Here is a 14161-nt window from a genome sequence, read left to right as displayed (position 1 = left end):
CACCAGGGAAGTCCCTTAAATTTTTATTCAGTTATACCAACTGAACAATGCTATGTTAACTTATGAAATACACTTAAAATTATACATTTATTGCTGATTCATATATTCACAGACTTGATTTAGTGACAATTTTTTTAAGTCAAACTTTTTTTTTAAATTTTATTTATTTTTTGGCTACGTTGGGTCTTCGTTGCTGCGCGCAGGCTTTCTCTAGTTGCGGTGAGCGGGGGCTACTCTTCATTGCAGTGCGCGGGCTTCTCATTGCAGTGGCTTCCCCTGCTGTGGAGCATGGGCTCCAGGTGCGCGGGCTTCAGTAGGTGTGGCGCATGGGCTTAGTTGCTCCGCAGCATGTGGGATCTTCCCGGACCAGGGCTCGAACCCATGTCCCCTGCATTGGCAGGTGGATTCTTAACCACTGCAACACCAGGGAAGGCCCTAAATCAAACTTTTAAAAATAATCTTAATAGCTCTTTGGCTCTCATTACAACGGCATCTCCTCAACATTTCTATAAGTGAGAATTAGTAATCTTTTTTTTTAATTGAAGTATAATTGGTATTTATATATATATTTTTTGAGAATTAGTAATCTTTGATGACATCTTCCTTTATTTTCTTAATTAATTTTTATTGGAGTATAGTTGCTTTACAATGCTTTGTTAGTTTCTGCTGTACAGCAAAGTGAATCTGCTATACAGACGACATCTTCCTTTAAATGCTGCTGATCCAACACTGTATCCTCTATAGCCAAACCAAGGGTAATTGAAAAGAATATTTAGTTTACACATCACCTAGGGACAAGATTTAATAAGGAGAATAGTTAGGTTGACTAATACTTCAGCAGAACCTTCTATAAACAGTACTTCACACGACATAGTATTCACTCTTACTTTGTCAAATTTTCCAAGGCTGCTCTTTGTCCGGGGATCTCCCTCTTCAGAGCCAGTCATTGCTAATTGCTGCAAAAGGCGGCCAACCTGCAACCCAGAGCAGAGGTGGGAAGACATAGGCTGTAGACACTTACACAGTCCTCACTGTGAAAGCACTTCCATTCCATTCTACAAATCTATTTCATAAGAATATTAACACACTAAATGGGTAACTAATAAGAACCTGCTGTATAAAAAAAAAAATTAAATTAAATTTAAAAAAAAAAAAGAATATTCACACCACCTGACCAGGCATACAAAATAGGATCCCAAATAAAATGTGCATCTTGTCTATGTCAGCTTTTACTATATTTTATTACATTTAGACTGAGTTATAAAGAATAAGTAGAAAATTTTGCTTTGTCTTTAATTCATATTATTACAACATTAGGAAATGAAGGTACACACCTTTGTTTCTGCTGCTGTACTTTTCATGTGTTTAGAAATTTAATTAATTTGTAAAAGCTGACTCAAACTATCTCAAGTTATTAAGTACTTTTCCCTATAGTTCATAAAGTACTCAAGGTAAATTTTTTTTCTAGACTTAAAAGCAAAGAATTCCTTTAGAACATAAGCTGTTTTGAAAGTAAATATCAATTCACAGAGCCAGTTCCTTACTGCCAAAAGTGAACTGTTAATCCACTCTCTCTAAAGACACTTTGCTGAAAGTTATTATCATACAGCATCATCTTCATACCTAGGACAATCCCCCTTTCACTCATTTTGAAAAGATGTGATTCAACCTCCAATGGAATGACAAAAATAAAACTATAACAACATTATCATAAGAATAAATTTAGTGTTTCAGAGATGATAAAAAAATTTTATTTCAGGGATGTCTATATAGTTAATTTCTAAACACCCCAATATGATAGAACTGATCATGAAAAAAAGCTTACCATTAAAAAAAAGTCATCCAAAGACAAGACATATTCTATTCCAAATAAACTGTCTCTTCCTCACAGTATTTCTAGGGATAAGATATAATTAAAAGAATCCCTTAAGAAATAATAACATGATTTCAGTAGTTCAGATGATTAGGGAAAAAAGCACTAACACAGATCCAAAAATCCTCTTTCTGAAACTTTTAGTTCCAGAGGAGTTTCAGATTTCAAAATTTGGAGATTTTAGAAAGGTTGGTTACTGCATACATGTAACATGTCTAGTACTTAGGCTGGCTTCCTATAATCAGATATATTAACATTCCTTCAGCAAAACACGAATATTCATGAACATGAAATGGAATAACTAACAATTATAAATAGCCTCATATTAGTTCAGGTTAGGTTTTGTTACCAAGTGAAGTATAAAAGACACTCAATTTTCAATCATTCTGGAGTTTGAAATCATGCGAAAGGGGTAAGGGCTTGTTCTAGATAATCAAATTCAACTATGCATTCAAGTGTATGAGGACTCCATTTAAAAACCAACACAATGTAAGAAGCAAATATTTAGGACAGTTTGGGGAAAAGGAATGGTAAGAATATATGAATAATGTCATCATATTTTCTGTTCCCACTCCCACTGCCCAATCGACTGACTTTAAACTGAATGCCTAGCAAAAGCATACCTGCATCAGATTAAATCTTGCCACCTCATTAATTGGAGCATCAGAAATTATTCCATACTGTTCTGGATTGACAACCGCAGGACAAATGAAGCAGGCCAACAGGAGGTCAGTACACATTGCTCTGACCTCCCCAACTTCCAGTCTATCTACACAGGAGAGAGTTTTGTACATCTGTGACACAATCCATCTCAAACTATGTGGAAAGCAGTATGTGTTCTGTTTGAGATAACCAATAAATTTGTTCACCAAAGCCACTAGTTTGGCCTCGTTCGAATCCACCATCTCTTGAACCTTTTGCCTGAATCTATCTGAGCCTTTCTCTCCAAAGAGTTTTTCCTGTTGAGACGGGGAGAACCTCTCAATTAGCTTGTTTGGGTCTGTTTCCAGGTGATCCTCATCTTCAACAAGCAGCTGCATGATTGGCTCATGTAAAGTTGCTGTGAGGAAAAGTTTGGCAGAAAACAGTCCTTCAGAAAAAAGTTTAAATAAGATGCTGAAGGCACAAGTTCCTCTCCTCAAAAGTCGCCTGGGGTTGTCACTTTCTTTAAGTTCAAATTCAATCAAGTATCTCAACACCTGAAGGAGGTAGCTTTCATCTTCTTGCATAATGCAGTTGCCATAGAGAGAGGTAAAAACTGTGTAAATAACACTTTGTGTGTTCTCCTGATTAAGTTTCTCTCCGGCAACCAAAGAGGAGGCAATAAGACGAGGATTTTCCCTTAATCGACTTAAGAATTCTCCATAAGCAGTCTCCTGAAATCCCAACTGCTTATACCCATCAACAAACTGTGTATCTTCCAAAATCTTGGCATGTTGGCAACATTCAGCAGGGGAAGCTTCAGCACTAAAAAACAAGCAAAGAAGCAAAATAATAAAGTCAACAACAATAATAATATACTATACTAAAACATGGAAATGTGAGTTGATGATAGTCATGGCAATGAGATCACTCAGAATTGCTAAAATCTTTTAGACCACCAGCATCTAAATGTGTAAAGAAAGTCATAACCAAAAAGTAGGACAAATTCTTCATATTAAGTCAGGTTCAATGAAAAGTGCTGAGAAATAACCATTATTCTGACTTGTATCATTGAAGATCAGTCCTGCCTCTTTTTGAACTTCATATACATGGACTCATACAGTATGTACTCTTCTATGTCTGACTTCTTTTCTTGACAGTATACCACAGCACCACTATTTCTAGACTTAAAAACTGCTTCTTGGAACAACAGAACAATCAGGTATTAACACAGTGAAAAATGAGGTTTCTAAAACTGAAAAGTAGATATACGATAGCAAAACATGCAAATGTATATATTAAATAATATTAGGAGAAAAGCAGACACAAGATAATTTACTCTCTACAATAATAAAATTTTATATAATGCCAAGATACAAAATTAACTGGTAGGGTATAAAATATTAATGCTTAAGTTATAATTCTCTACAACTGTGCTTAGGTTAATAGGTTAATTAAGCAAAATAAGCAAAGACTCACCATTGAGATGCTGATTTAAAATATCTTAAACCATGCACTTTGTTGGAAATAGATTTGTTTATTTGCAGTTAGCAATTATTAAATGCTATAAGCAGAATTATGGTGGTTTGTAACAATTAAGACCTCAAAACCTTTTCTTTACCTGGTTATAATAAGCCGATCCAAATTAATTCTCTGCTGCTTAGCGATCCATGCTGTGCGATACAACTTTTCAGCTGTCTTAAGTACATCTGCATTGAGCCTCTGAATGAGCTGTTTCTCAGAGTTTACATATAAGCGTTCCTGCTTGAGGTGATGGGCCAGAGTATGAATATCTAGCTTCACCATCTTCAAATGTGGAGAAGGTACAAAGGCTGATCACTAAGAGTAAAAAGAAAAAATTTTTATGTCACTTAAATTGTTTTCCAAAAACCAAACAGGGTAGGAGAACACATTAAATATTAGGCTACATTTAGTATCATGGTTAGCTCTAGTTTTAAAATAATCTATCTCTCTATATATTTTACAACAGAATCATTATAGGTTCAGTACAGAAAAACTGGTAAATACAGATAAGCAAAAAAAAAAAAAAAAAAGGAAGAAAAAGAGAAAAGCTCTTAATAAGGCCAGTGCTCAGAGGCAGCCACTGTAAATACCTTGCATGTATCCTTCAAGTCCCGTGTCTACAAAAACAGAAACATAGATCAATGGAACAAGATAGAAAGCCCAGAGATAAACCCACGCACCTATGGTCAACTAATCTATGACAAAGGAGGCAAAGATATACAATGGAGAAAAGACAGTCTCTTCAATAAGTGGTGCTGGGAAAACTGGACAGCTACATGTAAAAGAATGAAATTAGAACACTCCCTAATACCATACACAAAAATAAACTCAAAATGGATTCGAGACCTAAATGTAAGACTGGATACTATAAAACTCTTAGAGGAAAACACAGGAAGAACACTCTTTGACATAAATCACAGCAAGATCTTTTTTGATCCACCTGCTAGAGTAATGGAAATAAAAACAAAAATAAACAAATGGGACCTAATGAAATTTCAAAGCTTTTGCACAGCAAAGGAAACCGTAAACAAGACAAAAAGACAGCCCTCAGAATGGGAGAAAATATTTGCAAACGAATCAATGGACAAAGGATTAATCTCCAAAATATACAACGAGCTCAGGCAGCTCAATATTAAAGAAACAAACAACCCAATCCAAAAATGGGCATAAGACCTAAATAGACATTTCTCCAAAGAAGACATACAGATGGCCAAGAAGCAATGAAAAGCTGCTCAACATCACTAATTATTAGAGAAATGCAAATCAAAACTACAATGAGGTATCACCTCGCACCAGTTAGAATGGGCATCATCAGAAAATCTACAAACAACAAATGCTGCAGAGGGTGTGGAGAAAAGGGAACCCTCTTGCACTGTTGGTGGGAATGTAAATTGATACAGCCACTATGGAGACCAGTATGGACATTCCTTAAAAAACTAAAAATAGAATTACCATATGATCCAGCAATCCCACTACTGTGCATATACCCAGAGAAAACCATAACTCAAAAAGACACATGCACCACAATGTTCACTGCAGCACTATTTACAACAGCCAGGTCATGGAAGCAACCTAAATGCCCATTGACAGACGAACGGATAAAGAAGTTGTGGTACATATATACAATGGAATATTACTCAGCCATAAAAAGGAACGAAATTGCGTCATTTGTTGAGACATGGATGGATCTAAAGACTGTCATACAGAGTGAAGTAAGTCAGAAAGAGAAAAACAAATATCGTATATTAACGCATGTATGTGGAACCTAGAAAAATGGTACAGATGAATGTTTGCAGGGCAGAAGTTGAGACACAGATGTAGAGAACAAACGTGTGGATGCCAAGGGGGTAAAACCGCGGTGGGGTGGGGATGGTGGTGTGCTGAATTGGGCGATTGGGATTGACAGGTATACACTGATGTGTATGAAATTGATGACTAATAAGAACCTGCAGTATAAAAAAAATCAAACAAAAACTAATACTAACCCTTCTTTGGGTTATTTGTATGGAAATATGTTAATATAAATGTTTCAGACATTACATGAAATTTCTAAAAATCTTGTATGTTCTGGTATAATGTTATAAGTCATAATTCTAGTTATTACTTTAAAATGTATATCTCAGAAATAACTAAATTTCCTTGTCAATTGCAAAAAAAAAAAAAAAAAAGAAAAAAAAGTCCCGTGTCTATTTATCAACACTGGACTTTCCTTGCCTGCTCTCTTTCACACTGCAATCAATCAACATAGCCTGTTGACTCTTTCTTCAAAACACATCTCACCACCTCCATCATCATCTCTCACCCAAAGGTCTCTAACCACCACTTCCTAACTGAACTCCTGCTTCATTTCTTGTACTACTGGAGTATCTACATAGCATAGAACATCCTTTAAATTTAAGTCAGACCACTTCATTCCCCCACTAGAAGCTGTCCAAAGGCTTATTTTACACTTAGAATGAAATCTGAAAGTCCCACATGATCTAACACTGCTATTCCTCCAACCTCATCTCCTGCCATTCTAACTCCTGCTCACACAGCTCCAGACACGCTGGCCTCCTCTTGAACAGATCAAGCATGCCCCTTCCTCAAAGCCTCTGCATTTGCTGAACCCTCTCCCTGGAAGGCTATTCCTCCAGATGGCTTTGCAAGGCTGGTGCCTTTAGTTCATTCAGGTCTCTGCTCAAATGTCTATTTAGAAAGGCCTTCTGAGACAAATCATTCTAAAACAGAAAATATCACTTCCTATTCCCTCTTCTGGCCTTTTTTTTTTTAAAAAGCACTTGCCCCAACCCAGCATGGGTTGTTGTTACATGCATGTTCATCATGCTTAGAGTATGGCTGCCCCACTGAAAGGCAAGGGCCGCCAAGGCCAAGATTTGTCTGTTTTGTCGACTTACTGCTGTAATTTCAGGGCTGAGGAGAGGGCTTGGTTCACAGCAGGAGTTGAATAAGTATTTGCTAAATGAATGAATGAAATCACACAATTCTTGTTTATCTAGTAGCTAAACAAACTGATAAAAATAGCACACATATTTTAAAGCATTATTATTTAAGCTACACCCTTGAAGCTAGAATGCCTGCCAGACCACAAACATTTTATCTCAGCAACAGAAGTGCTTGTGGGCCAAATAGCAGAATACAACATTGTGTCGAGGCAGCAGTCACTAAGTTAGAAAAATGCTTCTCATTAAGAATTAAACATTAGGGGTGGGGAAGGAAAGGACTGGGAGTTTGGGATTAGCAGATGCAAACTATTACATATAGGATGGATAAACAGGTCCTACTGTATAGCACAGGGAACTATATTCAATATCCTGTGATAAACCATAATGGAAAAGAATATGAAAAGGGATATATATATGTATAACTGAGTCACTTTGCTGTACAGCAGAAATTAAACACAACATTGTAAATCAACTATACTTCAATAAAATTTTTTAAAAAGAATTAAACATGATTATATACTTAAAAACTGCTATGAGAGTAAAGCTTTAAGTGTTCTCACCACAGTAACAAGAAAATGGTAATTACATGAGGTGAAGGATGTGTTAACAAACCTTATTGTGGTAAACATTTTGCAATATATGTGTACCAAATCATTATTATATGACTTAAACTTACAATGTTATATGTCAATTATAGTTCAATAAAGTTAGAAAAAAAGAAGTTGTCCCAGCCAATCGGATTCATAGTGGATTTATTTGGAATTGATAAAATACAATTTGTAGTGAATTCAGATTCTGAAAGAGGTGACAACCTAGCTCAGAGAACTCTCAATATGTTTACAGATCCAATGAAAATATGTTCATATATATGAAATAAATTTTTTTGGTGCTAAGACTAAAAGAAAGAGTTAAGCATATGGTAGCAGATGGAAATATATTTAAAGCCACCTTATTTAAAGAAATAGATTCAACAATTTTTAATTAAGTTTGATTACAGAAATTATTTTAATGAACTACTGATGACTAGAAAAGTTTCAGATATTATCATCTAACTTGAATTTAACTGCTTTAAAAACTTTCTTGTACCTTATCAATTCCCTAGCAAACTATACAAAGCTATTATTCCAAGTCTCCTGTATTAAAACCCTCAGAGTGCTTTCCTCTCAAAAGGTTTAAATATGTCTACTTCACCAAGATGGTTCACTATTAACTCACAAAAGCATCCGAGTACATTCAAAAAAATTGGTGCCATACATACATATATAATCTTACTAACTCAGCCGAAAGAAAACACATGACTTTGCAGACTTTCATGAGGGAATTCTAACATCCTCTAGGGGGCTCTAAATCCACAGACTAAGAACAGAATCGCTGAACAAATGGTTGTAACTGTGAGAAATATTATAGTTAATGAAAATAGTACTGAAATGGGCTCTTAAAGATCTGTATGCTTTGGGGACTTCCCTGGTGGTCCAGTGCAGGGCGTGCAGGTTCGATCCCTGGTCAGGGAGCTAAGATCTCATGCCTCACAGCCAAAACCCCAAAACATAAAACAGAAGCAATACTGTAACAAATTCAATAAAGACTTTAAAAATGGTCCACATCAGGGCTTCCCTGGTGGCGCAGTGGTTGAGAGTCCGCCTGCCGATGCAGGGGACACGGGTTCGTGCCCCGGTCCGGGAAGATCCCACATGCCGTGGAGCAGCTGGGTCCGTGACCCATGGCTGCTGAGCCTGTGCGTCCGGAGCCTGTGCTCCGCAACGGGAGAGGCCACAACAGTGAGAGGCCCGCGTACCACAAAAAAAAAAAAAAAAATGGTCCACATCAAAAAATCTTTTAAAAAAAGATCTGGGGGCTTCCCTGGTGGCGCAGTGGTTGAGAGTCCGCCTGCCGATGCAGGGGACACGGGTTCGTGCCCCGGTCCGGGAGGATCCCACATGCCGCGGAGCGGCTGGGCCCGTGAGCCATGGCCGCTGAGCCTGCGCGTCCGGAGCCTGTGCTCCGCAACGGGAGAGGCCACAACAGTGAGAGACCTGCGTACTGAAAAAAAAAAAAAGATCTGTATGCTTCATTAATTAGTTCTGTTACCTTGGGTATATAATGCGTATTCTGTGAACCTCAGGGGTTTTTTCATCCATATAATGTGGACACAGTATCTACATTTATTTTGTGCCTGGCATGAGCAACATATTAGGTACTAGGGATACAAAAAAAGGATAAAATCTAGTATGTGTTCTCAAGGACTTCCTAATCTAATAAAACGAGTTAGACACACAAGCAAATGGCTTCCCCAAAATGTTATGGGTATAATGCTATGGCTGAATGAAGGCTGTACAACGTAGAGTACAGACAAAAGAGAAGGAATGACTGAGGAGTTAGGTACCTGTGCCTAGTCTTAAAAGACAAGTATGGGGGTGGGATAAGTATTTGCCAGACATGAAGAGGATAATTGGTAGGGGTAGACTTCTAGATACAGGCAGCCAATCAAGCAAAGGCACAGAAGTGTGTGACTCAGTACATTCAGAGAACTACACATGGCTTGCTACAGTTTGGGGGCATGTGTTGTGTGTGTTAAGAGTGAGGCAGGGGGAAGGGGAGGAAATGTATAATGAGATAAGGCTACAGAGACCAAACGTACACAGAAGCCAGTGTTAAGAAACTGGGACTGGACTTCCCTGATGGCACAGCAGTTAAGAATCCGCCTGCCAATGCAGGGGACACAGGTTCGATCCCTGGTCCGGGAAGATCCCACACGCCATGGAGCAACTAAGTCCGTGCTCCACAACTACTGAGCCTGCGCTCTAGAGCCCACCCACAAGCCACAACTACTGAAGCCCGCACGCCTAGAGCCCATGCTCTGCAACAAGCTACCGCATTGAGAAACCCGCGCACCACAACGAAGAGCAGCCCCCGCTCGCTGCAACTAGAGGAAGTCCGCGCAGAGCAATGAAGACCCAATGCAGCCAAAAATTAATTAATTTAAAAAAAAACCAAACTGGGACTTTGCACTGTGGGAGATGGGAAAAGAGTTTAAACAGATTAACATGATTAAATTTATATTTGAGAACATAAACTTTGGCAGTAAAGAAAAAGATGAGGTGGTTTGGATGGAACTAGATGAAGAAAGACTAAGAAATTGTTGATAGGCAAGAACCACTGGCATTTTTCACAGAACTAGAACAAAAAAATTCACAATTTGTATGGAAACACAAAAGACCCTGAATAGCCAAAGCAATCTGGAGAAAGAAAAACGGAGCTGGAGGAATCAGGCTCCCTGACTTCAGACTATTCTACAAAGCTACAGTAATCAAGACAGTATGGTACTGGCACAAAAACAGAAATATAGGTCAGTGGAACAGGATAGAAAGCCCAGAGATAAACCCACGCACATATGGTCACTTTACCTTTGATAAAGGAAGCAAGAATATACAATGGAGAAAAGACAGCCTTTTCAATAAGTGGTGCTGCGAACACTGGACAGCTACATGTAAAAAAATGAAATTAGAACACTCCCTAATACCACACACAAAAATAAACTCAAAAGGGATTAAAGACCTAAATGGGGCTTCCCTGGTGGCGCAGTGGTTGAGAGTCCGCCTGCCGATGCAGGGGACACGGGTTCATGCCCCGGACCGGGAAGATCCCACATGCCGCGGAGTGGCTGGGCCCGTGAGCCATGGCCACTGAGCCTGCGTGTCCGGAGCCTGTGCTCTGCAACGGGAGAGGCCACAACAGTGAGAGGCCCGCGTACCACACACGCACAAAAAAGACCTAAATGTAAGGCCACTATGAGTCTGTCATACACAGTGAAGTAAGTCAGAAAGAGAAAAACAAATACCGTATGCTAACACATATATATGGAATCTAAAAAGAAAAAAAGAAGGTCATGAAGAACCTAGGGGCAAGATGGGAATAAAGACGCAGATCTACTAGAGAATGGACTTGAGGACACGGGGAGGGGGAAGGGTAAGCTGGGACAAAGTGAGAGAGTGGCATGGACATATATACACTACCAAATGTAAAACAGATAGCTAGTGGGAAGCAGCCGCATAGCACAGGGAGATCAGCTCGGTGCTTTGTGACCGCCTGGAGGGGTGGGATAGGGAGGGTGGGAGGGAGGGAGACGCAAGAGGAAAGAAATATGGGGATATATGTATATGTATAACTGATTCACTTTGTTATAAAGCAGAAACTAACATACCATTGTAAAGCAATTATACTCCAATAAAGGTGTTAAAAACAAACAAACAAAAAAAGAAATGTTGCAGTGGCAATGGAAAGAGCAGGACAAATCTGAGAGATAACTGGAGATAGAAAATAGACTTGCTGACACCTACACTAGGGCAAGGCGAGGTAGAAGTTTCCAACTCTGGTGACAAGGGTTGGGGGTGGTGTTATTCACCACAATTTCGTATCATAAGAGAAAACACTTTATAAACTGAAAATTGTGCCTGGTATGGTTCTAAGAACTTTACACACTTAATCTTCATAACATCCCTCTGAAACAGGTACTTTGCCACAAAAGAAACTGAGGCTCAGAGATATTACGTAACTTACATAAGCCCACAGTGGTGAGAGGTGATAGAGCCAGTACACTATTATTATAGTCCTGATCTCTACAAGAATGACTCAGAAATCGTGTGGTTACACAGGTGAATTATTTTTGAGAGATGCACATTCAAGTACATAGAAGTAAATTGTTAGGATGTCTGGAATTCACTTGTACATGGCTCAAAAAAGCTAAAAGATTTTTTAAATGCAGCAAAATGTAAACCACTGTTGAATCTGGTTGGTGGGTATATGGTGATCATGGTGCCACCCTTCAACAGTTTCTGTAGGTTAGAATTTTTTCATTATAAAATGATAGAGGAAAATCCTTTAGAAATTCTCCAGTCATATCCTTCTTGCTACCTTAATACAATTTAATTCAACAAATACGTTATTGACTTGTTGGAACCTAGCCAGGTCCCCTAATCTCAAGGAGTTCACAGTCTAATTACAACCAAAATGCTGTTCAAGATAGGATGCTTAAAATGTTTCCAATGACATAGCAAAATATGAATCAATTTATGCAATTCAGAAATGAAAACCTTCAAATATAGCTTCACTTAAAAAAATTAACACATGAAAGCAACGCTCCACCTGATCTACGTAAGAACTCACCTTCTAAACCCTTCAGTGGTCCCAAATGTCTTCAAAGACATTTTCATAAAGATGTTTTACATAAGGGGACTTCCCTAGTGGTCCAGTGGGTAAGACTCTGCACTCTCATTGCAGGGGGCCTGGGTTTGATCCCTGGTGGGGGAACTAGATCCCGCATGCATGCCACAACTAAGAAGTCCAAATGTCGCAATGAAGATCCCATGTGCTACAACTGAGGCCCGGCACAGCCAAAATAAATAAATATTTTTTAAAAAAGATATTTTAAATAAACCCAGAACACTAGATAACTTGCTAAATTTTCTTTCTTTAATCAAGTTCATCAGACTATATGACCTACTACCCACCCCTGTTGCCATCATATACTATAGTCTCTCTCCTTCCTTCAACACCCCCAAACTCCAATGATCATTTGACCCTACCAAGACTTTCAAGCCATTAATCCTACCACCTTTTTTGCTAACCTTCACTCTCCTCCTGTCTCTGCTTCCCTCCTTACCCAGATAGCATAAACCCCATGGTCAATCATTATGATCACTGGCTGAATGTACTCTCAATTTGCCCCCTCACTCGTCTAAACCTCAATCCCAGTTAAATCCAACGCGGGACTTCCCTGGCGATCCAGTGGTTAAGACTTTGCCTTCCAATGCAGGGGGTGTGGGTTCGATCCCAGGTCAGGGAACCTAAATCCCACAGGCGTCAGGGCCAAAGAACCAAAACATAAAACAGAAGCAATATTGTAACAAATTCAATAAAGACTTTAAAAAAAATGGTCCATATCCAAAAATCTTAAAGAAAAAAGAAAATGTTCTGCCTACTCCTAATTTATACCTGTGTATGAGAAAACCAACACACACAACCATGCTAAATATCACTTTAAACTCATGATCACAAACCCTATACGAGCCCTTACTGATGCATGATACGCACACTATTACTTCCCCCGTCCATCCATCACTCCCCCACTCTCCCAGGCAACTAATTCATACCACCATCTCTCCTCAAATCTCCAGCCTCTTCCCCTCTCCTTATTCTCAGCTCCTTGCTTCCTACTTCACTGAGGAAATTGAAGCATCAGAAGAGATTTCCCTCAGGCTCCCTGCTTCAGTCTTTGCTCTCAGCCTACTCTCAACACAGCAGCCAGAGTGAGCCTGTGAAATCCTAAGTCAAATCACATCACTCCTGTGCTCAAAATCCTCCAAAATCTTCTTTTCTTGGCTTTCCATGGTCTGCCTCCATCCCCCCTACCTCTCTGACCTCACCTCCTATTACCAGAAGACCATACAACTTACCATCCAAACTAGGACACTACTGGGAGTGAAAGTGGACACTATTAATAATTTCATTGAGACAAGAGACATAAACAAGGACATACGACCACTCTCTTACCAGATCCCTCATTCACTCTGCTCCAGCCATATTCTCCAACATGCCAGGTATACTTGCACCCTAGTACCCTTGTACTTGCTCACCACCCAGGTCTCTCACTTCCTTTGGGTCTTATCAAGAGTCATCTTCTTCAGTGAGGTCTTTCTTGGTCACCCTACCTAAAATTCCAACCCCTGCCCTGCCACACACATACTACCTCTCCCTGCTTTAGTTTTTCTTGTTAGCACTAGTCGTATTATACATTTCACTTATTTATCTTATGTACTGTCGATCTCCCCAAGAAAATGTAAACTCCCTAAGAAGAGGGATATTTGCCTAATTTCTTCCCTGCTCTATTCACACTGACTAGAATAGAACCCATCACATCATGAGCATTCAGTAGTACACATTTGCTGAATAAATATATGAATGAAAAAGAGGTATTTCAATAACCCATTCACGTTAGAAACATCATAAGCAGCGGTAGAAATAACACAGGAGGAACAGAGGTGTAGTCTTTGATGGACAGGAAAAGAAGAGGTAAACACTATGAAATTATCAATAGATGCTAAATAAAATAAGCACACCATACTGAAAACATTAAATATACTATGTGGAAGTTTCATGAAAGACTTAAAGGAAAAACAAA

General features: G+C 38.9%; 1 protein-coding gene across 8 annotated transcripts in view; it reads right to left on the bottom strand.

Annotated features, from left to right (window-relative positions):
• Positions 1 to 14161, bottom strand: part of GAPVD1 (GTPase activating protein and VPS9 domains 1) — a 73161-nt gene that overhangs the window by 43283 nt on the left and 15717 nt on the right. For all 8 annotated transcript variants that reach the window (XM_073806597.1, XM_073806598.1, XM_073806600.1 and 5 more), the window contains exons 2-4: positions 4137 to 4354; positions 2497 to 3340; positions 888 to 974 (exon numbers count right to left, since the gene is read on the bottom strand). In XM_073806597.1, coding sequence (XP_073662698.1) covers positions 888 to 974; positions 2497 to 3340; positions 4137 to 4321 — 1116 coding nt within the window. In that variant the 5' untranslated portion in view covers positions 4322 to 4354. The remainder of the gene's footprint in view (positions 1 to 887; positions 975 to 2496; positions 3341 to 4136; positions 4355 to 14161) is intronic.

Source organism: Tursiops truncatus, chromosome 6 (genome assembly GCF_011762595.2).
Source record: "Tursiops truncatus isolate mTurTru1 chromosome 6, mTurTru1.mat.Y, whole genome shotgun sequence".
Lineage (NCBI taxonomy): Eukaryota > Metazoa > Chordata > Mammalia > Artiodactyla > Delphinidae > Tursiops > Tursiops truncatus.
Note: the sequence above shows the minus strand (reverse complement) of the source record. Positions and strands in the feature narration are given on the sequence as shown.